The 27412-nt window shown below is 39.5% G+C and overlaps 1 protein-coding gene and 1 pseudogene across 4 annotated transcripts in view; both read left to right on the plus strand.

Annotated features, from left to right (window-relative positions):
• The window catches only part of SBF2 (SET binding factor 2), a 544097-nt gene that overhangs the window by 305775 nt on the left and 210910 nt on the right, over positions 1 to 27412 (plus strand). For all 4 annotated transcript variants that reach the window (XM_062196513.1, XM_062196514.1, XM_062196516.1 and 1 more), the window contains 3 exons: positions 1857 to 2061; positions 7119 to 7228; positions 8297 to 8446. In XM_062196513.1, coding sequence (XP_062052497.1) covers positions 1857 to 2061; positions 7119 to 7228; positions 8297 to 8446 — 465 coding nt within the window. The remainder of the gene's footprint in view (positions 1 to 1856; positions 2062 to 7118; positions 7229 to 8296; positions 8447 to 27412) is intronic.
• On the plus strand, positions 24182 to 25398 carry LOC133764438 (glycine cleavage system H protein, mitochondrial-like; annotated as a pseudogene).

A 27412-nucleotide genomic window follows, 5' to 3' on the forward strand; every position in this document is an offset into this window, starting at 1 on the left:
GAGGGGCAACCGGGATAGAATCCGGCGCCCCAACTGGGACTAGAACACGGTGTGCCAGCACCACAAGGCGGAGGATTAGCCTGTTAAGCCACGGTGCCGGCCTTAATTCAGTTATTACAATCCTGATTTGTGTTCAACATTGTGTCCCTCTCACTAGAATGCAGTAGGAAGTGGTTTAAGTGCCTGCTAAACACTGCTAAACTGCTAATGCAGTTTCTAGATGTAACAGGGAAACAGCAGAGGATTAAAAAAAATTTTTTTTAATGACAAAAACATCTGCTATTAGTGAGAGAAGAATGGGCAATAAGTTAAATCAAATTTATAGTTCATAAGAAAGTGTTAAGTACTTGAGAATAAAAATTCAATGAAAATAGGAAGTATGTTGGGGAGGAAGGCCTGGTTTTAGATTGAGTAACCAGAATAGATGACATTTGAGCAAACAAATGAAAGGAGGGAAGGCACATACTGTGCAAATTGGTGGGGGTGCAGGCGTTCTGGGCAGAAGGAACAGGTATGTTCAGTGGCTGTGAGGCAGTTACAAGAAGACCTGTGTCTGGAGCAGAAAGAATGAAAGAAGCAGTAGGATGGTAGGACATAGTCAAGTTAAGAGGCCAGATCTTGTAGATATGTAGAACTTGGAATTTCAGTCTGAAATGAAGAGTCATTTGAGTGAACAGATTAGTTATGTAATGATTTGACATCCTTTCAACTAGATAAGTCTGTAGTCCTGAGGGAGGGGACCAAGTAAGGAGTAGGGAGGCAGTTAGGTGACTACCATTTTATAATGAGAGGCTTGAACCAAAATGCTGATGAAGAGTGGTCAAGTTATAAACATATTTTAAAGCAAAACTCAAAGTTTATAGAGGAATAGATTAGTGCTTGTTAGAGAAAGTCACTAAAGATAACTATAAGCTTTTCACCTGAGTAACTAGAAAAAATACAATGCCATTTACCAAAGGAGGAACACTGAAAAAAGCGTGTTTAGAGTAATGGATAAAAATTAAGAACTTCGGGCCGGCGCCGTAGCTTAACAGGCTAATCCTCCGCCTTGCGGCGCCGGCACACCGGGTTCTAGTCCCGGTTGGGGTGCCAGGTTCTATCCCGGTTGCCCCTCTTCCAGGCCAGCTCTCTGCTATGGCCCGGGAGGGCAGTGGAGGATGGCCCAAGTGCTTGGGCCCTGCACCCGCATGGGAGACCAGGAGAAGCACCTGGCTCCTGGCTTCGGATCAGCGAGATGCGCCAGCCGCAGCGGCCATTGGAGGGTGAACCAACGGCAAAGGAAGACCTTTCTCTCTGTCTCTCTCTCTCTCACTATCCACTCTGCCTGTCAAGAAAAAAGAAAAAGAAAAAAAAAAAGAAAATTAAGAACTTCATTTTAGACATAGTTTAAGACGTTATTTTAAATGTAAGAGTATCTATGTGTGGACAGATGTATGAGAATGGAGTTTAGGGGAAAGCACATTGGTTTGTAAAAATCTGTGAATCATTGGTGTTTTTATGGTTTAAAAACAGACGACTAGAAGTGCTCACCAAGGAAGAGGTCCAAAGAACTGAGCCCCCGAGGTATTCACACAGTTAGATTGGGGAAATGAGGAATAGACAGAAATGGAAAAAGGAAGACTTAGAAACCAAGAGAGGAAAGTGTGCATGGAAGATGAAGACTCATGGCCAACTCTTGCAGATGCTTCTGATATCATAAGTCAGATTCCAGAACGCTCTGTTTTATGGTATATATGTGAATGTTTATACACTCATCTGTATGATTTCAGTTGTGTCCCTCTGTGCTCCTGCTCCTTCCTGATGATCTGCCATATTATTTAAACTTCTGAATAATTTTACTGTGTTTGATGTTGCAGGAGAATCCAAATCCTCATATGGCATTCCAGAAAGTTCCACGCCCAACAGAAGGATCCCATTTGCGAGTTCATATTCTCCCTTTTCCAAAGATTAATGAATCTCGAGTTCAAGAGTTAATACAGGAAAATCTCGCTAAGAACCAGAATGCTCCTCCTGCTACACGAGTGGAAAAGAAATGCGTTGTGCCAGCAGGTCCACCTGTTGGTATGTATTTGCCTTTTAAAAATAATCCTATTATCAATATGTGGGACACAGAAAAGCATCCAATTTGGTGAATTTTCACAAAGTGGACATATTCGTGTAACTGAAATCAGACCATCATCACACCTGAAACCCTGTTGCATTCACTACCTCCTACAAAGATAATTATTAACCTGTTACCACTACAGAATCTTCTTTTTTTGTAAGAGCTTTACTTAGTTAGAATTCACATACCATAAATTCTCCCATTTAGAGGATACAGTTCAGTGATTTTCACTGAATTATGCAACCAGTATTGTTATTTAGTTTGAGAACATTTTAAAAACCCAAATAGAAACCATGTTCCTATTAGTAGTCATTTCTCATTTTCTCCCAAAAACACCTCCTCCCAACCTGTATACTTTATTTCTTTATAAATTTTCCTGTTCTGGGTATTTTGTATAAGGTTGTTTTCATGTAGCATAGTATTTTCAAGACTTATTTGTGCTGTAGCATGTATCCATTTTCGTTTTTTGTGGCTGCATAGAATCCATGATGAGGAGGTACATGTATGTATAGATATAGATAACACATTTTGTCACCCATTCATCAGTTGATAGACATTTGGATTGGTTCTACTTTCAGATGTTATTACTAATGCTGCCATGAGCATTTATGTACATGTTTTTGTTTGAGAATATGTTTTCAGTTCTCTTTAGTGTATACAGGATTAGAGTTGTTGAGTCATATGCTAAGTCTGTGTTTAATGTTTTGAGAAACTGCTGAAGTGTTTCCATAGCAGTTTTTTTACAGTTCTACCAGTAATATATACAGGTTTTGATTTCACCAATACCACTAATGATGTTGAATATTTTTCACGTGCCTATTGGTCATTTATGTATGTACTCTTACTATTTGTCCATTTTTAAATTGGACTATTGGTCTTAATAAGATTTGGAAGAATACTCTATGTTTAAGAGTTCTGTATATATTCTGTATTCAGGTCCCTTATCAGATACATGATTTGCAAATATTCTCTTACTTTGTGATTTGGCGACTGGTTTTTTATCTCTTCTTTTTTTTTTTAAACTATTGAGGGAGATGTAGTAAAAATCTCCCATTATAATAGTCAAATTGCCTATTTCTTGGTTTAGTTCTTTCCCTGTTTTTCTTCTTTTAAATTTTATTTATTTATTTGAGAGGTAGAATTACAGGCAGAGGGAAAAACAGAGAGAAAGGACTCCCATACATTGGTTCACTCCCAAAATGGCCACAATGGCCAGAGCTGGGACAATCTGAAGCCAAGAGCCAGGAGCTTCTTCCAAGTCTCCCACATGGGTTTGGGCCATCTTCCACTGCTTTCCCAGGCCATTAGCAGAGAACTGGTTTGGAAGAGGAGCAGCTGAGACATGAATGGTACCTGTATAGGAGGCCAGCACTGCAGGCAAAGGCTTAGCCTACTACACTACAGCACTGGCCTTTCTCGATATATTTTCAAAGTTGATTTTTAAATGCATGTATTTACAAGTATTATGGCATAGGAGTGGCTGATCTCTTTATCATGAACTATTTTAAAGGAAAAAACTCAATAATTCCCAAATGGTAAACAGACCCATTATAAGAAAAATGTGTTTTCTTTTTTTTTAACTTTTATTTAATAAATGTAAATTTCCAAAGTACAGTTTTTGGATTACAGTGGCTTTTTTCCCCCCATAACTTCCCTCCCACCCACAACCATCCCATCTCTTGCTCCCTCTACCATCCCATTCACATCAAGATACATTTCAATTATCTTTATATATAGAAGATCAATTTAGTATATATTAAGTAAAGATTTCAACAGTTTGCACCTACACAGAAACACAAAGTGTAAAGTACTATTTGAGTACTAGTTATAGCATTAATTCACATTGAACAACACATTAAGGACAGAGATACCATATGGGGAGTAAGTGCACAGTGACTCCCGTTTATGGCGTCAGTAATCTCCCTAGGCTCTTGTCATGAGTTGCCAAGGTTATGGAAGCCTTTTGAGTTCACTAACTTGGATCTTTTTTAGACAAGGCCATAGTCAAAGTGGAAGTTCTCTCCTCCCTTTGGAGAAAGGGACCTCCTTTTTTGATGGCCTGTTCTTTCCACTGGGATCTCACTTGCAGAGACCTTTCATTTAGGTCTTCTTTTTATTTCGCCAGAGTGTCTTGACTTTCCATGCCTGCAAAACTCTCATGGGCTCTTCAGCCATATCCGAATGCCTTAAGGGCTGATTCTGAGGCCAGAGTGCTGTTTAGGACATCTGCCATTCTATGAGTATGCTGTGTATCCCACTTCCCATGTTGGATCATTCTCTCCTTTTTAATTCTATCAGTTAGTATTAGCAGACACTAGTCTTGTTTATGTGATCCCTTCGACTCTTAATCTGGTCATTATGATCAATTACTTGAAAATCAGAGTTACACAGAGGAGAGGCAGAGAGGGTGAAAGAAGTCTGCCATCCCACTCCTTGGAATTTACCCAAAGGAAATTAATTTGGCAAATAAAAAAGCCATCTGCACATTAATGTTTATTGCAGCTCAATTCACAATAGCTAAGACCTGGAACCAACCCAAATGCCCGTCAACAGTAGACTGGATAAAGAAATTATGGGACATGTACTCCATAGAATACTATACAGCAGTAAGAAACAACAAAACCCGGTCATTTTTAAAAAAGATTTTATTTATTTATTTGACAGGTAGAGTTACAGACAAAGAGACAGAGACAGAAAGGTCTTCCTTCCGTTGGTTCACCCCCCAGATGTCCGTCACGGCTGGCGCTGTGCCGATCCGAAGCCAGGAGCCAGGTATTTCTTCCTGGTCTCTGACGCGGGTGCAGACGCCCAAGCACTCGGGCCATCCTCCACTGCCCTCCCAGGCCATAGCAGAGAGCTGGACTGGAAGAGCAAGCAACCAGGACTAGAATGTGGCGCTGTTCTAGTCATATGGGATGCCAGCGCCACAGGCAGAGGATTAACCAAGTGAGCCACAGTGCCAGCCCCAGAAAATTTGTTTTCTAATAGCTCAGCCTAAAAAAAATTTAAAATACTTTTAAAATTTTCTGAATTTTCTGAAGAGCTATAAATTTTAAAAGTCTATAAATATAACTTCAAGATATTGCTCTCCCAGTAAAGTATGTAATATTATTTGGAGATTGTAAAAAATTTTCTATCTAGTATAGACAGATTTTTTTTTTAGAGATGCATATATGTATTTGTATATTTAAAAGCCAGAGCAAGAGAGAGACATATCTTCTGTCCACTAGGTCACTCCCCAGATGGTTGCCACACCCAGGCTAAAGCCAGAAACCGTAAACTCCATCCCATCCATGTCTCACACATATGGGTGGCAGAAGCCCAAGCACTTAGTCTATCTGCCATTGCCTTCCCAGGTACATCAACCAACAGGGAGTTGGATTGGGAGTAGAGCAGCAGCCTAAACTACTGTGACATAATTCTGTCCCTAATATAGACATTGTTTGTTTCATTCAGTGGCACTGACCCACATGTGCAGGGCATACCAGAGCCCATAATTAAGGAAGAGCATTTTGGACAGAAAAGTCATGAAATAATCAATTTAACCATCACTGTCATGCGGAAAATTGATGATACATTACTAAAAACTATTGGAAAAAACTGATAAAATCCAAATAGGGTCAGTAGGCTAGTTCACTGTTTTGTGCCATTGAATTCCTTATTCTGATAAAGCACTATGTTACGTAAGATGTCAGCATAGGGGGAGACTGAGTGATTGAGTACCTGGATACTCTGTGTACTATTTTTGCAATTATTTTGAGATTAAAAAGTTTAAAACATTATTAGAATAATAAAAGTTTTTATACTGATGAGATGACAGGGAGACTAGTGGTAAGAGGATAAGTTGAAAGGATTGTGCCTTTAGATTCTAAAGAGAAGTCATAAAATATAAGTAGTCTTGGCCAGTGCCGCAGCTCACTAGGCTAATCCTCTGCCTGCGGCACCGGTACCCCAGGTTCTAGTCCCGGTCGGGGCGCTGGATTCTATCCTGGTTGTTCCTCTTCCAGTCCAGCTCTCTGCTGTGGCCGGGGAGTGCAGTGGAGGATGGCCCAAGGGAGACCAGGGAGAAGCACCTGGCTCCTGGCTTCGGATCAGCGCGGTGCACCAGCTGTAGCAGCCATTGGGGGGTGAACCAACAGAAAAAGGAAGACCTTTCTCTCTGTCTCTCTCTCTCACTGTCCACTCTGCCTGTCAAAAAAATATATATATATACATACATACATATATATACATATACATATATATATATGTAGTCTTTGAGTTTGGCTTAAGCATAAAAACTGATATGCCCTCATTTGTACAAATGATATAGTTCCTTTTGAAAGTGTACCTTTTTACACAGTTATTTTCATTTATGTCCTATTTTTTAATAACTTTTAAGTAACTTGAGGCTATGTAGTAGTCTAGAATTTAACAACCCTATGATGAAAGGTGAAATGTGTTATGTCATAGGACTGAAAAGTGACTTTCCTAAACCAGTATAGCAATGCATTGGCTACGATCTTTTTTTTAATACTGCTTCTTCCATCAAAGTTTCCAGTACTCAAATTTATAGTGTCTGATTGTTTTTTTAGATGTGTAGTTAATCTTTAGTAATATGTTAGGGATATCAGCTTCTTTTTCTGTCACTGATCCTTTTGCATATGAGCATTCGTGATTTTTTTTGTGGTCTTGTACATACCCTAAACTTTTCTTATCAATTTGTTTAAGATTAAACTTTAATGTAGATGTTTATCTTTGTTTAGTAAAACTTTAAAATATGAATTATTTACATAATATTTAAGTATATTATTAGAATTTTCTTATGAAATTATCTGTTGACTAGCCTGACACTTCAGAAACCTAAAAATGTAATCAAAATAATGAAATGGAATACTTGCAATACAGTATCACAAGGACAAAAATAAACTCTACATGATGGTCATGTAAGCAATCTTAAAGTAATGCTCCTCTTGCTTTTGTAATTGCCAAAAGAGCTCAATTTATTTGTGTTACCTTTTTATTCCTACGCTAGTTTCAATAATGGATAAGGTGACAACAGTTTTCAACAGTGCACAGAGACTGGAAGTTGTCAGAAACTGCATCTCATTCATATTTGAAAATAAAACTTTGGAGACTGAAAAGGTAATAAAATAACATCTTTACCAAGTAAGCATTTACCACTTCCATTTCGTATGTACATGTGGAGATTACCAACTGTCCTCTCCTCTAATTCTTTGCCTTTCCTAATAAAGAGTCCTTTCATTGTTGCATTCATTTTGAATAGTTTCTAAAATGTAAAACTATAGTCCAAGCCTAATTATATGACTGAACAAAATATTGTTAGTAACTTTTCCTCTCAAATTTTTATATATTGTTCACTAAACCTCATTTTGCATATACTTAGAAACTTAACATTTGAAATATAGTTTACTCATTGCAAATAATCTAGCTAGACTATGTAATAGATTATAGATTTTAAATGTCTCTCTTGAAGCATCTTTTCTTGCCTTCTTCAATGTACATAAACTTTTCTTAATGACTCATTATCCTAGTTATAAACATCTGTTTTGAGGGGCTGATAAAGCCTGTTAAAGTGTTTACTCTTTTTTTTGACAGGCAAAGTTAGACAGTGAGAGAGAGAGACAGAGAGAAAGGTCTTCCTTTCCATTGGTTCACCCCCCGAATGGCCGCTACGGCCAGTGCGCTGCACCGATCCAAAGCCAGGAGCCAGGTGCTTCCTCCTGGTCTCCCATGCGGGTGCAGGGCACAAGCACTTGGGCCATCCTCCACTGCCTTCCCGGGCCACAGCAGAGAGCTGAACTGGAAAAGGAGCAACCGAGACAGAACCGGTGCCCCAACCCAGGGTGCTGGCGCTTCAGGCAGAGGATTAACCTATTGAGCCGTGGAACTGGCCAAAAGTGTTCACTCTTAACACCTCATGTCCCAAACATCTCTGTTTTGACCTTTTTAAGTTTCCATATTTTCTTCATTTTCACATGCTATTTCTTGTAACAATATTATGCTCTCTTCCCTTGTTTTCTTTCCTTTCTTATTTGTTCCTATGTTACTTCTCCCATAGAAGTTTAATTCTACCAATATCTTTGTTAACTGGTTTACAAGATGTATTTGAATTTTCAGTGCAGTTGCCTGAATGTAATTTTCTTCCTGTAGAACCTTATGATCACTTATACCACTCACTCTTGTCCTTAGACCCTTCCTGCTGCTCTGAGAGCCCTTAAAGGAAAGGCAGCAAGACAATGTCTCACTGATGAACTGGGTTTGCATGTCCAACAAAACCGGGCGATATTAGACCATCAACAGTTTGACTACATAATAAGGATGATGAACTGTACTCTACAGGTAATTTTAGGGTTTTTTTTTGGGAGGGGGATTATTTCTCTTAAGAATACTTTTTATTTTTTCCAGGAGATTTAGTAATTAATCAATATATCAAATGTTTGAGCCTGCCAAAGCTATAAAAAGCTAATATGTACAACCTTTCTGAAAGAAACACTTACTCATTACTTGAGATAAATACTATGTTTTTTTTTTAACTTTTATGTAATGAATATAAATTTCCAAAGTACAGCTTATGGATTACAATGGCTCCCCCCCCCCATAACTTCCCTCCCACCCACAACCCTCCCCTCTCCCGCTCCCTCTCCCCTTCCATTCACATCAAGATTCATTTTCAATTATCTTTATATACAGAAGATCAATTTAGCATATATTAAGTAAAGCTTTCAACAGTTTGCACCCACACAGAAACAAGAAAAATACTATGTTTTTTATCTAGTCTTCATTTCTGTTGAAAAATACTAAATTACTAGTTCTATAATCAGCTGTTTGAAAAATAAAGTTGTCTTTAAAGCATTTGGTTATATATTACTTGAACTTTTAATTGTACTACTAAGGTGGAAGGCAGTGAATGGTAGATAATCCAGATACTAAATCAATTTTTTTTACTTTTATTTAATGAATATAAATTTCCAAAGTACAGCTTATGGATTACAATGGCTTCCCCCTCCCCATAACTTCCCTCCCTCCCGCAACCCTCCCCTTTCCCGCTCCCTCTCCCCTTCCATTCATATCAAGAATCATTTTCAATTCTCTTTATATACAGAAGATCAGTTCAGTATATATTAAGCAAAGATTTCAACAGTTTGCCCCCACATAGCAACACAAAGTGAAAAATACTGTTGGAGTACTAGTTATAGCATTAAATAACAGTGTACAGCACATTAAAGACAGAGATCCTACATGATATTTTTTAAAAATTAATTAATTTTCTATGCAGTTTCCAATTTAACACCAGGTTTTTTTTTTTCATTGTCAATTATCTTTATATACAGAAGATCAATTCAGTATATACTAAGTAAAGATTTAATCAGTTTGCACCCACACAGAAACACAAAGTGAAAAATACTGTTTCAGTACTAGTTATAGCATCACTTCACATTTAGACAACACATTAAGGACAGATCCCACATGAGATGTAAGTACACAGTGACTCCTGTTGCTGACTTAACAATTTGACATTCTTGTTTATGGAGTCAGTAATCTCCCTAGGCTCTTGTCATGAGTTGCCAAGGCTATGGAAGCCTTTTGAGTTTGCCGACTTCGATCTTATTCCGACAGGGTCATAGTCAAAGTGGAAGTTCTCTCCTCCCTTCAGAGAAAGGTACCTCCTTCTTTGATGGCCCCGTTCTTTCCACTGGGATCTCACTTGCAGAGACCTTTCATTTAGATCTTTTTTTTTTGCCAGAGTGTCTTGGCTTTCCATGCCTACAATACTCTCATGGGCTCTTCAGCCAGATCCGAATGCCTTAAGGGCTGATTCTGAGGCCAGAGTGCTGTTTAGGACATCTGCCATTCTATGAGTATGCTGTGTATCCCGCTTCCCATGTTGGATCTTTCTCTCCCTTTTTGATTCTATCAGTTAGTATTAGCAGACACTAGTCTTGTTTGTGTGATCCCTTTGACTCTTAGACCTATCAGAGTCATCAATTGTGAACTGAAATTGATCACTTGGACTAGTAAGATGGCATTGGTACATGCCACCTTGATGGGATTGTATTGGAATCCCGTGGCACATTTCTAACTCCACCATTTGGGGCAAGTCCGATTGAGCATGTCCCAAATTGTAAATCTCCTCCCTCTCTTTTTCCCACTCTTATATTTATCAGGGATCACTTTTCAGTTAAAATTTAAACACCTAAGAATAATTGTGTGTTAATTACAGAGTTCAACCACTAGTACTAGAACAACAATACAATAACAACAACAAAAAATACTAAAAAGGATAAAGTATTATATTGTACATCAACAGGCAGCACAAGAGCTGATCAGGTCATTGTTTCTTATAGTGTCCATTTCACTTCAATAAGTTTCTCCTTTGGTGCTCAGTTAGTTGTCACCGATCAGGGAAAACAAATGATATTTGTCTCTTTGGGACTGGCTTAATTCACTCAGCATGATGTTTTCCAGATCCTTCCATCTTGTTGCAAATGACCGGGTTTCATTGTTTTTTTACTGCTGTATAGTATTCTGTAGAGTACATGTCCCATAATTTCTTTTTCCAGTCTACTGTTGATGGGCATTTGGGTTGGTTCCAGGTCTTAGCTATTGTGAATTGAGCTGCAATAAACATTAATGTGCAGATGGATTTTTTGTTTGCCAATTTAACTTCCTTTGGGTAAATTCCAAGGAGTGGGATGTCTGGGTTGGATGGTAGGGTTATATTCAGGTTTCTGAGGAATCTCCAGACTGACTTCCATAGTGGCTTAACCAGTTTGCATTCCCACCAACAGTGGGTTAGTGTCCCTTTTTCCCCACATCCTCTCCAGCATCTATTGTTGGTAGATTTCTGAATGTGAGCCATTCTCACCTGGGTGAGGTGAAACCACATTGTGGTTTTGATTTGCATTTCCCTGATTGCTAGTGATCTTGAACATTTTTTCATGTGTCTGTTGGCCATTTGGATTTCCTCTTTCGAAAAATGTCTATTGAGGTCCTTGGCCCATCTCTTAAGTGGGTTGTTTGTTTTGTTGTTGTGGAGTTTCTTGATTTCTTTGTAGATTCTGGTTATCAACCCTTTATCTGTAGCAAATTAACATTTGGGATTGCATCAAATTGAGAAGTTTCTGTACTTCAAAAGAAACAGTCAGGAAAGTGAATAGGCAACCGACAGAATGGGAAAAAATATTTGCAAACTAAATCAATTCTTTAATTCAGTTTTTACTAAGCACTTTGTGTAAAACACAGATATTTCCAGTGCACATAAAAATATGCATATGAACTTATGTGCCCACATGCCCACAACTGCCAGACCTGGGCCAGGAGCCTGGAACAGAATCCAGATCTCCCACATTGTGGCAGAAACCCAAATTCACAAGCCCTCACTTGCTGCCTTCAGGGCGTTACTAGCAGGAAAGTGGATCAGAAGTGGAGATGAGACTCAAACCCAGGGACCATTAATAATGGGATGTGAGTGCCCCAGTTAAGATGCTGAGCAAAACATTTACCCAACCTGATTTTTTTTTTAAGATTTATTTTATTTATTTGAAAGAGTGACAGAGGTGGAGAGCGAGAGAGAGACATCTTCCATCGGTGATTCCCTCCCCAAATGGCCACACAGCCACAGCTGGGCCAGGCTGAAGCCAGGAGCCTGGAACTCCATCCAGGTCTCCCACATGGGTTCAGGGGTCTGGGGCCAAAGACTTGGGCCATCTTGAACTGAAAAGCTCCTCTGAAGTGGGATCCCAGCATCAGAGATGGTGGCTTAACCTGCCACACCACAACACTGACCTCTCAATCTAATTTAAAATAGGTAAAATGTTTAAGTATCTCAAAGGAGGGGAAAACCTACCTGGATAAGGATATAAAAAGACAATCTAAAAAAGATGATCTGTCGCCAGCATTGTGGCATAGTAGGTTAAACCTGTGACACGAGTATCCCATATGGGTGCCGGTTTGAGTACTGGCTGTTCGGCTTCTCATTCAGCTCCCTACTAATGTTTCTGGGAAGGCAGTGGAAGAGGGCCTAATTGCTTGGACCCCTGCCAACTGTGTGGCAGACCTGAGTGAAATTCCTGGCTCTGGCTTCCACCTGGCACAGCCCTGGCCATTGCAACCAGTCGGGGAGTAAACCAGCAGAGAGATCATATCTCTCACTCGCTCTCTCTCTCTCTCTCTCTCTCTCTGTAACTCTGACTTTCAAATAAATAAATAAATCTTTAAAAAATAATAATAATAATATCTACTGTTGGTAAAGTTAGTAAATAAATGATACATGTAAAATCTGTTGGTGAACAGAATTCACCAGAGTACAACCACTTTTAAAATTGTAAGATATAGTTAATAAGATATGAGAATAAATTATTACCTTATAAAAATGCATATTAAACATTTATTTATTTATTTTTTGACAGGCAGAGTGGACAGTGAGAGAGAGAAAGAAAAGTCTTCCTTTTCTGTTGGTTCATCCCCCAGTGGCCACTACAGCCGCCGCGCTGCGGCCGGCGTGCCGCACTGATCCAAAGCCAGGAGCCAGGTGCTTCTCCTGGTCTCCCATGGGGCGCAGGGCCCAAGCACTTGGGCCATCCTCCACTCCCTCCCGGGCCATAGCAGAGAGCTGGCCTGGAAGAGGGGCAACTGGGACAGAATCCGGCGCTCCGACCGGGACTAGAACCCCATGTGCCAGTGCCGCAGGCGGAGGATTAGCCCATTGAGCCGTGGCGCCAGCCATTAAACATATTTGAGGACCCAAGGATTTTATTCCTAGTGGAGCTCTTGCACACCTACACCAAAAATTTGTACAAGAATTCTCAGAGACACATTATCCGAAATAGTAGAAAATTTGAAACAACTCATGTGCTATCCTGTGTTAGGATGGGAAAATAAATCATGGTATCCTTACAATAGAATCTTATCTAGCAGAGAAAATGAATGAATTCAACCTATGAGGAACAATGTGGATGAATCTTAGGGAAGATCATCTTCTGCAAAAATAAAAAGCTGACAGGATATAGTTCCACTTAAATAAAATCCAAAAGTGTTTTATTAAGGGATATTTAGTTTAGTGATACAAACTTGTAAAACTTAAAGAAAGTCAATACAAACTTAAAAGTGTTAAGAAAATCAAGATAGGCCGGCACCACGGCTCACTAGGCTAATCCTCCGTTTGCGGCGCCGGCACCCCGGGTTCTAGTCCCGGTCGGGGCACCAGATTCTGTCCCGGTTGCCCCTCTTCCAGGCCAGCTCTCTGCTGTGGCCCGGAAGTGAAGTGGAGGATGGCCCAGGACCTTGGGCCCTGCACCCGCAAGGGAGACCAGGAGAAGCACCTGGCTCCTGCCATCGGATCAGCGCGGTGTGCCGGCCGCAGTGCGCCGGCCACAGCAGCCATTGGAGGGTGAGCCAACGGTAAAGGAAGACCTTTCTCTTTGTCTCTCTCTCTCTCTCTCTCTCACTGTCCACTCTGCCTGTCAAAAAAAAAAAAAAAATCAAGATAATAAGAAACAAGGTCCAGCACTGTGGCACAGTAGATTAATCTTCTGCAGCGCTGGCATCCCATGGGGCGCCAGTTCTAGTCCCAGCTGCTCCTCTTCCAATCCAGCTCTCTGTTGTGGCCTGGGAGAGGAGTACAAGATGGCCCAAGTCCTTGGCTCCTGCACCCATGTGGGAGATCGGGAAAGAAGCACCTGGGTTCTGGCTTCGGATCGGCGCAGCTCCAGCCATAAAACGGCCACCTGGGGAGTGAACCAACAGACGTCTCTTACTCTCACTGTGTGTAACTCTCTCTCTCAAATAAATAAAATCTTTAAAAAAAAAAAACAAAATATTTAAGAAAATTTCTTCTGAAAGAAGAATAGCAGTGATAATGAGGATCTTTAAAGGTAATGATAATATTCTGTTTAAGTATAATGGCATTTGTTGTGTCATTATTCTTTATAACTATAATTTACACATATTTTATGACTTACAGTACTGCTCTTAGACTTTTTTTTAACAGGGTTTATTTATCTTCTCAAGTTCATTTTGAAGAATTTCTTTCCTAGAAATTCTTAATAGCCACATTGATTCAGTCTAGCATCAAAAATATGAACATGTAAAAAGCACATTATAGGATGTGTAAGTCTAAAGTCTATTCACAGACTGTAAATGATTGTGATTATTTTTAGTGCAGCTCTTCCTTAGAATATTATTCATCTATTAAATACCACAGGTAAGTCTGCTGTGTATTGATACGGAAAACTTTCATTACACATTGCTCAGTAAGCAAAAAAGGAAGTTATATAAAGTAGATATTATGCTATAATTTCATCTGAAAGTACATGTATGTGTGTATCTATGTGTATGTGATACTAAAATTCTGGAAGGATATTTACATTATATCCTTAACAGTGATTATCTCTGGTGTGTTTAGAAAAGATTGAACTTCCAATTTAAATCCTTCTGCTTGAAATACACAATTAAATTAGGTAAAATACATAAAACCTTTATTACTTTTATAATTTAGAAAAATATTCTCATTTTCGTGCAATGGAAATTTTAAGCATCATAATAAAAGTGAAATATAATAAACTTGCCTAAAAAGTCACATCTTTTTGTTACTCTGTTACTGTTATTATAGAGAATAAAGGAGAAGTAACAGATCAAGGTCTCTAGAAGTCCTTAAGTTTAGGTGAGTGTCTGATTCCCTGATAGTGAAAAAACAACAAAATCTATATTTTTAGCTTTTTTCCATTAGCGCTTTCTGTGCTGATCATTATCTAAGGAAGTTTTAAGGCTTTCTCCAAGTTTTAGCACATACAGTTAAATCAATTACAGAATAGCAGGAACCCTTAGGCTACAAATACTTGTTTTTCTTTCGATTGATCATATTTCTGGAAAAGAAAAGATATGAATATTTTTTGCTACTTCCAGATTTTCCTTAATTGATAGGCAATAAACATTCTATCATTCAGCATTCCGTACCCAAAAGAAAGTGAATCCTGTGGTTCTTTGAGTACTTGTTGATGTTTAACCTTTTGGAGAAATCCTTCTCAGTTATAAATTGGCTTACAATGTGATACTCTTTTTTTTTTTTTTTTAGTGAGTTCTTTATTACTAATTTGGGATTTGGTAGTATTTATATTCTTGCTGTAACAATGTACTTATGGGGATTAAAGATGACATTCTGAACATTTTTTTACAAAAGCATTTAGTTTCAAGGCAGAGAGGCCAAACATCTGTGTTGGTGCTTTAAGAAAGAATATTAACTAAATGAACTAATTTTTAAGTAGTGATTCAAAAGCTTCAATAATTTTTTATTTTTGTGACCTCAAAGTTACTCTTTCCTCCTCTCAGGGGAAAATTAAATGGAACATGAGTACTACCAAAAGGCTATTTTGTTAATCAGGTTCTTTCAATGCCAAGACAATTTTTTTTACAACACTGGCATATGGAAGTTATAGATTGTTCTTCAATCTCATCTCATTTCAAAGAATTGATCTTATTTTAGTATTTTTGGAAACATTATTTTAAAACTCTCTACAAAAATACTGTGGTCTTAACTCTCCATTTTAGCAGACATAGAAAGCTTTTTAATCTGTCAAGCTTTCAACTAGCATCTTTTAATAGTAAGTTATAATTTGAAAATCCAGGGAAACACTCCGTCTCCAGCATCATGATAAGCTTCATGCTATGAAGGGCCCTCTTACTAACATAGAAATAGGTTTTAGAAAATTGCAAACAAACAACATGATTTTTTTTTTACTTTTATTTAATGAATATAAATTTCCAAAGTACAGCTTATGGGTTACAGTGGCTTCCCCCTCCCAAAACTTCCCTCCCACCCACAACCCTCCCCTTTCCCGCTCCCTCTCCCCTTCCAATCACATCATGATTCATTTTCAGTTCTCTTTATATACAAAAGATCAGTTTAGTATATATTAGGTAACGATTTCAACAGTTTGCCCCCATATAGCAACACAAAGTGAAAAAAAAAATACTGTTGGAATACTAGTTATAGCATTAAATAAGAGTGTACAGCACATTAAAGGCAGAGATCCTACATAATATTTTTTAAAAATTAATTTTCTATGCCATTTCCACTTTAACACCAGGTTTTTTTTTTAATTTCCAATTATCTTTATATACAGAAGATCGATTCAGTATATAATTAGTAAAGATCTCATCAGTTTGTACCCACGCAGAAACACAAAGTGTAAAAATACTGTTTCAGTACTAGTTATAGCATCACTGCACATTAGACAACACATTAAGGACAGATCCCACATGGGATGTAAGTACACAGTGACTCCTGTTGCTGACTTAACAATTTGACACTCCTGTTCATGGCGTCAGTAATCTCCCTAGGCTCTAGTCATGAGTTGCCAGGGCTATGGAAGCCTTTAGAGTTCGCTGACTTTGATCTTATTCCGATAGGGTCACAGTCAAAGTGGAAGTTCTCTCCTCCCTTCAGAGAAAGGTACCTCCTTCTTTGATGGCCCCGTTCTTTCCACTGGGATCTCACTAACAGAGATCTTTCATTTAGGTCTTCTTTTTTTCTTTTCCATGGTATTTTAGTTTTCCATGCCTACAATACTCTCATGGGCTCTTCAGCCAGATCCGAATGCCTTAAGGGCTGATTCTGAGGCCAGAGTGCAAACAACATGATTTTGATGCATTATTCTCCCAACAAGAAAATGAAATCTCTAATTTGCCCCTCCTTATGAAAGGGAATAGACAAAGAGAGAAACCAAGCCCTGAGCAACTGGCAGTTGGGAGACTGAGATTTGTGAGTGACTAGTAAGCCTTGTCTTCTATCAGCCTGACCAGCTAGTTGAACCTGGAAATTTTCTATCAGGCTAAACACTAGAAAGAGAATAAAGTAATCCCTGTTCAGTAGCATGCCCTCTATCTTTGCCTCTAAAAGAAGCAGTTATTGGGACTGGCATTGTGGCCCCACAGGTTAAGCCACTGCCTGCTCCCTGGCTCCTGGCTTCATCCTGGCCCGTGCCTGGCCATAGTTTTCATTGGGGAGTGAACCAGTGGATGGATGATCAGTCTCTCTCGCTGTTGTCTCTCTCCTCCTCACCCTCTCTTTGTAACTCTGCCTTTCAAACAAATAAATAAACCTAAAAAAAAAGTAATAAAGTGATTGTAAGTCCTCTTTGAAATAATGCAATCTCAGTGACCAGGGTCGGGAAACCTATTTTCTACGAAGGGCCGTTTGTATATGTATAGCATTACTTGCGGGCCACACATAATTATCAACCTAAAAATTAGCCTGCTGTGGATTTATTGAATTTTGAGTCCTATCTGTTGTTAAACTTGTCAGGTCCAGACCAGATGATTTCACAGAAATATATGGCCCATGGGCTGGATGTTCCCCACTCCTGATAGGCAGCCAAGATTTCCACAAATTAAATTCAGTATAACATGAACTCAAAATTTTAAATTGACAAAATATCAAGGAAATGAGCCAGCATTATTAGTGCTGCTGAAACAACAGATTTAGATCCCCAAAGATTATATATAAATCCAATTGAATATTTAATAATGTAAGTAAATATATAAATAACAAACATGCCCAGGTTAGTTTAAATTATAGAATCATTAAAAGCAAAAGCAAAAGGATATGGAAGATTCAATATTCTTTTTTTTTTTTTTTTTTGACAGGCAGAGTGGACAGTGAGAGAGAGACAGAGAGAAAGGTCTTCCTTTTTGCCGTTGGTTCACCCTCCAATGGCCGCCGCGGTAGCGCGCTGTGGCCGGCGCACCACGCTGTTCCGATGGCAGGAGCCAGGTGCTTCTCCTGGTCTCCCATGGGGTGCAGGGCCCAAACACTTGGGCCATCCTCCACTGCACTCCCTGGCCACAGCAGAGAGCTGGCCTGGAAGAGGGGCAACCGGGACAGGGACTAGAACCCGGTGTGCCGGCGCCAGATTCAATATTCTTAAGATGTCAATTCTCTTATTTATAAATTAAATGTCACCTAAATCAAAATTGCAGCAGACTGTTTTCTAGAAATTTACATCCTTATTCTAATATTTGTATGGACATAGAGAAAACTTAGGATGCACTCTTGAAAAAGAATGAAATTAGGGACCAGCATTGTAGCATAGCAGGTAAAGCCACTGCCTGCAACACTGGTATCCATATGGGTGCCGTTTTCTGTTCCAGCTGTTCCAATTCCAATCCAGCTCCCTGCTAATTGCCTGGGGAAGTAGCAAAAAGTGACTCAAGTGTTTGGGTCTCTGCCACCCACATGGGAGAACTGCATGGAGCTCCCGGCTTCCAGGAGCCTTCCCTAGTCCAGCCTCGGCTGTTAGCCACATGGGAAGTGAATCAGCAGATGGACGAGCTCTCTCTGTCTCTGTCTCTGTCTCTGTCTTTCTCTGTAACAGACTTTCAAATAAATAAATCTTTTTTTTTTTTTTTTTAATTTTTGACAGACGGAGTGGACAGTGAGAGAGAGACAGAGAGAAAGGTCTTCCTTTTTGCCGTTGGTTCACCCTCCAATGGCCGCCACGGTAGGCGCGCTGCGGCCGGCACACTGCGCCAATCCGATGGCAGGAACCAGGTGCTTATCCTGGTCTCCCATGGGGTGCAAGACCCAAGAACTTGGGCCATCCTCCACTGCACTCCCTGGCCACAGCAGAGAGCTGGCCTGGAAGAGGGGCAACCAGGACAGGATCGGTGCCCCGACCGGGACTAGAACCCGGTGTGCCGGCGCCGCAAGGCGGAGGATTAGCCTAGTGAGCCGCGGCGCCGGCTAAATAAATCTTTTAAAAAATGAAAATTGAGAACTTAGGCTGGCTGATTTCAAGATTTACTATCCACAGTAATTGAGACAGTGTGGTATTGATTTGAGCATCAAACTGTAGATCTGTGGAAAAGAGCACTCAGAAATGGACCCCCATTTATGCCATTTTTGACAAAGGCACCCAAGCATAGTTGGGAGGGAAAGATTTTTCCTACATAATACTGGAATACCTAGATATCCATTTGAATGTTGACCTCTGACACAAGAATTAATTTGAGATAAAGCATAGACATAAGCATAAAATGTAAAACCATAAAACTTTTAGAGGAAACATGAAATAGTTTTCTGACTTGGGACTAGGCAGCAGTTACTTAAGTCACAAAAACCAATAACGAAAAAATAATGATAATTAGACCTTATCACAGTTATAAACTTCTGCTCACCAAAATATATCATTAAGAAAATGAACAGCAAAGTCTGGAAAAAATATTTCTAAAATATTTATCTGGCAAAGAGCTGGCATCATGTTTATGTGAAGAATTTTCCAATAAGCCAGAGAAACCAATTTTTTAAAAATAGTGTTCTCCACAAAATATGTATATGGGGTAATACATATGTTAACTAACTCAGCCATTCTACATGTATACATGTTTCAAAGTATATCATATACTCAGTAAATTTTTTGATATGTACCATATGGTCCAGCCATCCTACTACTGAGAAAACCCATAGAAAATGGAATCAGCATACACCAGAGTTATCTGTTCCCCTGTGTTTATAAAGCAGCTCAATTCACATAGCTAAGATATGGAAGCAAGCCGATGTTCATCAGCTGATGATTGGATAATGAAATTATGGTATGTATATACATGAAATACTACTTAGCTATACAAAGAAATTCTGTCTTTTTGAACAAAATGGATGCAATTGGAGATCATTATGCTTAGTGAAATAAGCCAGTCCCAAAAAGACAAATATCATATTTTCTCTGATTTATATTAACTAATATGCAAAAGTTATATAAGTGAAATTGACATTTTGAGATGTGATTATTGTTTATAGCCGTGTCTACACTCCTAAAGAACAGCATTTTTATCTAGTTACTACTTGTTGAATTCTTTATTTGGTGGAGGGTTAAGCTTGAGATTATAAAGTAAGTTGAAAGTTTGTCATTGCAAGAATTAAAAGAAAAATAAAGGAACAAGGAGCGGGGAGGGTAGTTGGGGAGGGAGGGAGGGAGAATAGCATGGGAAGTATCATTATGTTCTTAATACTGTAAACATGAAATTTGTTCCCTTTATATAAATAAAAATTTAAAACCTTAAACCAAGGAACTATAAAAAATGAATAAGTCAGAAAAAAACAGACAATTTGAGCAGACACCTCACAAAATAAGATATGTGGCCAGTAGGCACTTGAAAAAGTACTCAGTATCATTCATCATCAGAGAAATACAAATGGAAACAACTGTGAGAATATGTAACTACCAAAACAGCTAACAGTAAAAAGACTGACAGTGCCAAATGATTGCAAAGGTGTGAAGTAAGTGGAACTCTCACACTTTATTGTTGGTAACATAAAGCACTCTGGCCCCAGAATCTCCTGGCCTGGCTCAGGCCTGGGTGTTGTGGCCACTTGGGTAGATCTCTGTGTCTCTCTGTGTCTCCCTTTCTCTCTATAACCCTGACTTTCAAATAAATAAAAAAATCTTAACAAAAATGTATTTTTTGCCCCATCCCCAGCCACCACTAACGGCCAGAGCTGTGCTGATCCAAAGCTGGAAGCCAGGAGCTTCTTCTGGATCTCCCACACAGGTGCAGGGGCCAAGGACTTGGGCCATCTTCTACTGCTTTCCCAGGCTATAGCAGAGAGCTGAATGGGAAGTGGAGCAGCTGGGACTCGAACCAGCACCCATATGGGATGCCAGCACTTCAGGCCAGGGCGTAACCCACTGTGCCACAGTGCTGGCCCCATTAACAACAGTTTTTAAAAGTCCAACTACAGGGTCGGTGCTGTGGCATAGCGGGTAAAGCCGCCACCTGCAGTACTTGCATCCCATATGGGCACTGGATCGAGTCCTGGCTGCTCCACTTCCGATCCGTCTCTGCTATGGCCTGGAGAAGCAGTAGAAGATGGCCCAAGTCCTTGGGCCGCTGCACTCTATGTGGGAGACCCGGAGGAAGATCCTAGCTCCTGGCTGTTTTCAGATCTTCTGATAATATACTGAAAAGTATAATTGCTGGATATATGATAACTCTATTTTTAATTTTTAAAAGAACTGTCACTTTTTTTTTTTACATTCCTACCAACAGTGCAGAGATGGTTCCAGTTTCTACACATCCTCGCTAACACTTGTTATTTTCTGTTTATTTTTTTCTAATGAATGAAGAGTGGTGCCTCAGTGTGGTTTTGATTTACCTTTTCATAATGGTAGTGGTTATGTGTGCATCTTTTTTTTTTTTTTTTTTTTGACAGGCAGAGTAGACAGTGAGAGAGAGAGAGACAGAGAGAAAGGTCTTCCTTTGCTGTTGGTTCACCCTCCAATGGCCGGCGCACCGCGCTGATCCGATGGCAGGAGCCAGGTGCTTCTCCTGGTCTCCCATGGGGTGCAGGGCCCAAGCACTTGGGCCATCCTCCACTGCACTCCCTGGCCACAGCAGAGAGCTGGCCTGGAAAAGGGGCAACCAGGACAGGATCGGTGCCCCGACCGGGACTAGAACCCGGTGTGCCGGCGCCGCAAGGCGGAGGATTAGCCTAGTGAGCCGCGGCGCCGGCCCGTGTGCATCTTTTTTTTTAGAAAGCTTTTATTTGATATAAATTTCATAGATACAGCTTTAGGAATATAGCAGTTCTTCCCCCCATACCTGCCCTCCCATCCCACCTCCTACACCCTCTCCCATCCCATTCTTCATTAAGATTCATTTTTAATTATCTTTATATACAGAATACCAGCTCTATACTAAGTAAAGATTTCAACAGTTTTCACCCACACAGACACACACAGTATAAAGTACTGCTTGAAGACAAGTTTTGGTTTTGTGTTTTTTTGTTTTTTTGGTTTTTTTTGACAGGCAGAGTTAGTGAGAGAGGGAGGGAGGGAGGGAGGGAGGAAGGAAGGAAGGAAGGAAGGAAGGAAGGGCTTCCTTTTTCCGTTGGTTCACCCCCCAAACGGCACGCTGCGCTGATCCGAAGCCAGGAGCCAGGTGCTTCTTCCTGGTCTCCCAAGCGGGTGCAGGGGCCCAAACACCTGGGCCATCCTCCACTGCCTTCCCGGGCCACAGCAGAGAGCTGGACTGGAAGAGGAGCAGCTGGAACTAGAACCTGGTGCCCATATGGGATGCCAGCATGGCAGGCGAAGGATTAACCAAGTGAGCCACAGTGCCGGCCCCTGCAGACAAGTTTTACCATTAATTCTCAAGTACAAATCATTAAGGACAGAGGTCCTTCATGGGGAACAAGTTGTTGATTTAACAATTGACACTCTTATTTATGATGTCAGTAATCACCTGAGACTCTTGTCATGAGCTGCCAAGGCTATGGAAGCTTTTTGAGTCCACAGACTCCATCAGTATTTAGACAAGGCCATAATCAAAGTGGAAGTTCTCTCCTCCCTTCAGAGAAAGGTACCTCCTTCTTTGATGGCCCCTTCTTTCCACTGGGATCTCATTCACAGAGGTCCTTTATGTAGGTCATTTTTGCCACAGTGTCTTGGCTTTCCATGCCTGAAATGCTCTCATGGGCTTTTTAGCCAGATCCAAATGCCGTAAGGGCTGATTCTGAGGCCAGAGTGTTGTTTAGGGCGTTTGTCATTTTATGAGTCTGCTGTGTGGCCTGGTAAGCATCTTTTTGACTAGTGACAGCATGTGCAAGCTTCACTGGCCCCTGATTCTACATGGAGCATGAGCATGGTGCTACTTTACTTCCACCTTCCAAATTCAAGCAACTGTAATTCAGCACTTATAGAGAAGGGAATTCTGGATACCATGGATCCAGCTTAATCAAGTTGAAACAGTACAATGTCCCTACAGTTTTCCCCAGTTACTACCTTTATTTACATAATAGACCCATGAGATTGTGAACTCAAGTTTAAAGTTTTTGAAGTTTGTCTTGTAACTCAGTTGCCTACAAGATAACACTTTCTGCATGCTGTTCAGACATCTCAACCCTGCTGCTGCTGGATCTTAGTTTAGCTCTTGGAGCAGTCACAGAAATTTTCTGGCCCCTTACTTTTAGTTAGTCACCCTTAAAGGAATTTAAAGCCCAGTGCTTATCATAATCTTTATCCAAATTACTTATCACACTTTAAAAGATGAATTTGCCCCATTGTTCTTTTTTTAAATTAATTTATTTATTTGAAAGTCAGTTTCACACAGAGAGAGAAGGAGAGGCAGAGAGAGAAAGGTCTCCATCCGCTTGTTCACTCCCCAATCAACCACAACGGTCAGAGCTGTGCCGATCCTAAGCCAGGAGCCAGGAGCCTCCTGCAGGTCATCCCATGCGGGTGTAGGGGCCCAAGGACCTGGGCCACATTCTACTGCTTTCCCAGGCCACAGCAGAGAGCTGGATCTGAAGTGGAGCAGCTGGGACTCGAACTGGTACTCGTATGGGACACCGACACCAAAGGCAGCAGCCTTACCTACTACATCACAGCATCAGCCCCTCCCCATTGTTCTTATTTGAACTTATTTTATAGCAGGAAACTATTTAGTTTTTATCCATAGGCACTTGATTATAGTTGTCTGTAGGTGATAATTTAAGGTACCCTGGACTACCAGCTGACAGAAATATTAATGCTTTTAAATCTACTCAGATCAATGAATTAATTCCATATTCCAGATCTTAAATTTCTTTTCTCCTGAACCAACTTCTGGTACAGATTGGATAAATCATTTTCCAAAATGTTTTTTAGTGAAAATAAGAATTTTATTCAGTCAAATAGAGAGATGATTTGCATGGAAATAATGCATTTACAAGTTCAAATCAACAAAAAGATTTTTAAAACGCTCAAATTTTCTTATTTATCCATATTTGCCCTTCTAGGAAAGCTTATGTAATAAAGAAAATTTTGTTAAAATTTTTAACTAGCCAGATTTGCACCAAATGTATCATAGCTGAAAAAAGATGACCTTATTTAAAAAAAAATTTAATGATGACACTTAAATAACCTCAAAGATATACTTGAGCTATTAATTGAAACATAGTTCATTGGGAGCCTGCACTGTGGCATAGCAGGTAAAGCCGCTGCCTGCAGTGCTGGTATTCCATATGGGTGCCAATTCCAGTCCGAGCTGCTTCACTTCTGAACCAGCTCTCTGCTGTGGCCTGGGAAAGCAGTACATCCTTGGGCCCCTGCTCCTGCGTGGGAGACCTGGAAGAAGCTCCTGGCTTCGGCATGAGCAGCTCTGGCTGTTGCAGACATCTGGGAAGTGAACCAGTAGATGGAAGACCTCTCTCTCTCTCTCTCTCTCTCTCTCTGCCTCTGCCTCTGCCTCTCTGTAACTCTGCCTTTCAATTAAATAAATAAAGTTTTATAGAAAAAAAATAGTTCACTAACTTATACTAAATACTTATATTTTTGTTTAATATATGAGAATCTCTATAGAACAGTTCATCAACAAATTACTCTATAAAAAATAGATGTTGAAGATATTTTAACAAGATATATGCATTTATTTAGCAAGCAAACTTAACCATTAAAAAAATAGTATTAGAACCATGCCGAAATGAAGCCATGTCTGTGCGGGGCAAAGACTGTGAATAGTCTCAAAGAAAATTCATTGCAAACTCAGTTTATTATCTGCATTAATCACCAATGCAGTCTCAAAGGACATGCCTTCATTCACTGAGGGTGGTCAATTAAACAACAAAATTCAAAGTTCTGTACAAAGGAAAATGAGTGGCTTTAATACCACAAATTTTTTAAATGGATATCTACAAAGATATTTGCAATTCCCTGTCATCACAATTGACAGAGTTTTAACCCAGAGATAAATTCTTGCTACTGGTTTTCTTTTCTTTGTAAAGGAAGGGAAAACAAAGAAGGGAAAAGCAGAGAGATCTGAAAGCTTTGCTAATTTGCTTTCAAAACCTGGCCTGTGGCATGGAGCATGCCATGCTGCAGCCTGCAGCCTGCTCTCTACCCTGGGTTGTGGTTGGGCACCGTCGGGACTCTGCGCACGGGATCCGCTCTGTTCTTGGTGTATAAATCCACAGAGAAACGTGAATGGATAACAATGGAAAACGGTATTGGAACAGTGGGAATCAGAAATTTTGCACAGGAAGCTTTGCGAGATGTTTATTGTAGTCTGCCTGAAATTGGGACAAAGATTGAAAAAACAAGATGGGTGCTTTGGAAAGTGTGAAAGCTGCTAGTGAACTCTATGCTTCTCTATCAGAAGTAGCTGAAATTAATGAAGCCCTTGTAGAAAACTCAGGACTGGTCAACAAATCTTGTTATGAAGATGATTGGCTGATCAAGATGACATTGAGTAACCCTTCAGAACTAGATGAACTAATGAGTGAAGAAGCCTATAAGAAATACATAAAATCTGTTGAGGAATGAATGTGGAACATGAACTAGTATGGAATAACTTAATCCAGCAGTTATCATAAATTAGTGGTAGGACATAAAATAACAACTTTTAGCGATATTGATGGGAAGAGATACTACTTTCGACTCTGCTACTGGAAGAAAATATCCTAACTTTGTAATGATTGCAGATGAACACGATATGCATTGTTGTCACAGTACCTCATGATTTTTATACTAGCCTCCAGGCACTAGTATTCAGAATACATGAAGTTATCTGTGGTAAAAACTGGTTATACAAATAATGTAATTCAAGGATGACATTGTTATCTTAAGCCTTATATAATATTGTAACTTGCCTACACCCATCCCTGGATTGGGGTCAAAGTATGTAATGATCTTTCCATTGTAAGTAACTGGGTAGCAGAAACAGTTTTTGTTAGTTGTGCAGTGCCAGAGAAAGGACAGTACTGTGTTAATTTTACAGTATACTGCATTTGCTGGTGCTGTTTATACAGTGAAGCAATAGCTCTTCAGCAAAATAAGAAACATAATAAAATTTTCAACTTCCTTATTTAAAAAACAAAACCAATGACCCATCAAGAGGACTAGCTCTGTGAGTGTGTTTCAAGATTGAACATTCCTAATGAAAAAAATTAGGCAAAACTATAAATACTTTTATGCTATATGTGTAGGAACTGGGTTAGGAGAAAACTGTAGGGATTATGGTCTGATGATGGTACTTTTTAAAAAAATTTTTAAGGTGAACAATGTATTTCATATATATATAGACTTAAGAACATAGTAATACTTCCCACTCTACCCTCCCTCATGTCCTCTCTTATTCCTTCTCTTAATCTTTTTTAATTAAATATATATTTATATAAATATAGTTTAAATACAGATAATGGAATCTTTTGAAAACAACTACACACATTCGCCAGACCCCCAAAATAAATACTACTATAATATTATTCGATAAACAATTAAGGCAAAATATTTCTTAGTTTATACATTCACCTTCAATTTCTCCACTGAAGATACCAACTGCATTCACAGAATACTTAGTTGATAAGTCTCTAAAGCATAATTTTATCAGTGAACAAAAACGCCTCCTTCTCTTAATTTTTACAGTCATCTACTTTGTTTACTTTATACTTATAAATTAACCCTATACTAAGTAACATTTCAACAAATAGAAGAAGAAACACTGTCCCTCAACAGTAGAGACAAGGGCTGTAAACAATCATCAAATCTCAGAATGTCCATGTCACTCCTATAAATTACATTTTTTGGTACTCTATTAGTTACCACAGGTCAGGGAAAACATGGTATTTGTCTTTTGGAGACTGGCTTATTTCACTAAGCATAATGGTTTCCAATTGTATCGATTTTATTGCGAAAGACAGGATTTCATTGTTTTTTACAGTTGAATATAAACAATTTCCTTATCTAGTCATCAGCTGATGAGTATTTGGGTTGATTCATAACTTAGCTATTGTGAGTTGAGCTGCAGTAAACATGGGGGTACAGATCACTATTTTGTATGCTGATTTCATTTCGTTTGGGTAAATCTCCAGGAGTGAAATTGCTGGGTCATTTAGTAGATCTATTTTCAGGTTTCTGAGGTATCTCCATACTGACTTCCACAGTGGCTGCAACAGTTTGCATTCCCACCAACAGTGGACTAGGGTACCTTTTCCTCCACATGCTCACCAGCATTTATTATGATTATTTTTGGGGGGGTTTCTGTATGAGAGCTATTCTAACTGGAGTCAGGTAAAACCTCACTGTGGTTTTGATTTACATTACCCTGATTTTGGCTACTGATCCTGAGCATTTTTCATGTGTCTGTTGGCCATTTGAATTTTCTCTTTTGAAAAATACCTGTTCAGTTCCTTTGCCTATTTTTAGCTGGATTGTTTTGTTGTTGAGCTCTTCATAGATTCTGGATATTAATCCTCTATCTGTTGCATGGTTTGCAGATATTTTCTCCCTTTCCGTTTGTTGCCTTGATCCATTTTTAGTTAATTTTTGTGTAAGATAT

The sequence above is a fragment of the Lepus europaeus genome, chromosome 7, assembly GCF_033115175.1.
Source record: "Lepus europaeus isolate LE1 chromosome 7, mLepTim1.pri, whole genome shotgun sequence".
In the NCBI taxonomy this organism is placed as follows: Eukaryota; Metazoa; Chordata; class Mammalia; order Lagomorpha; family Leporidae; genus Lepus; species Lepus europaeus.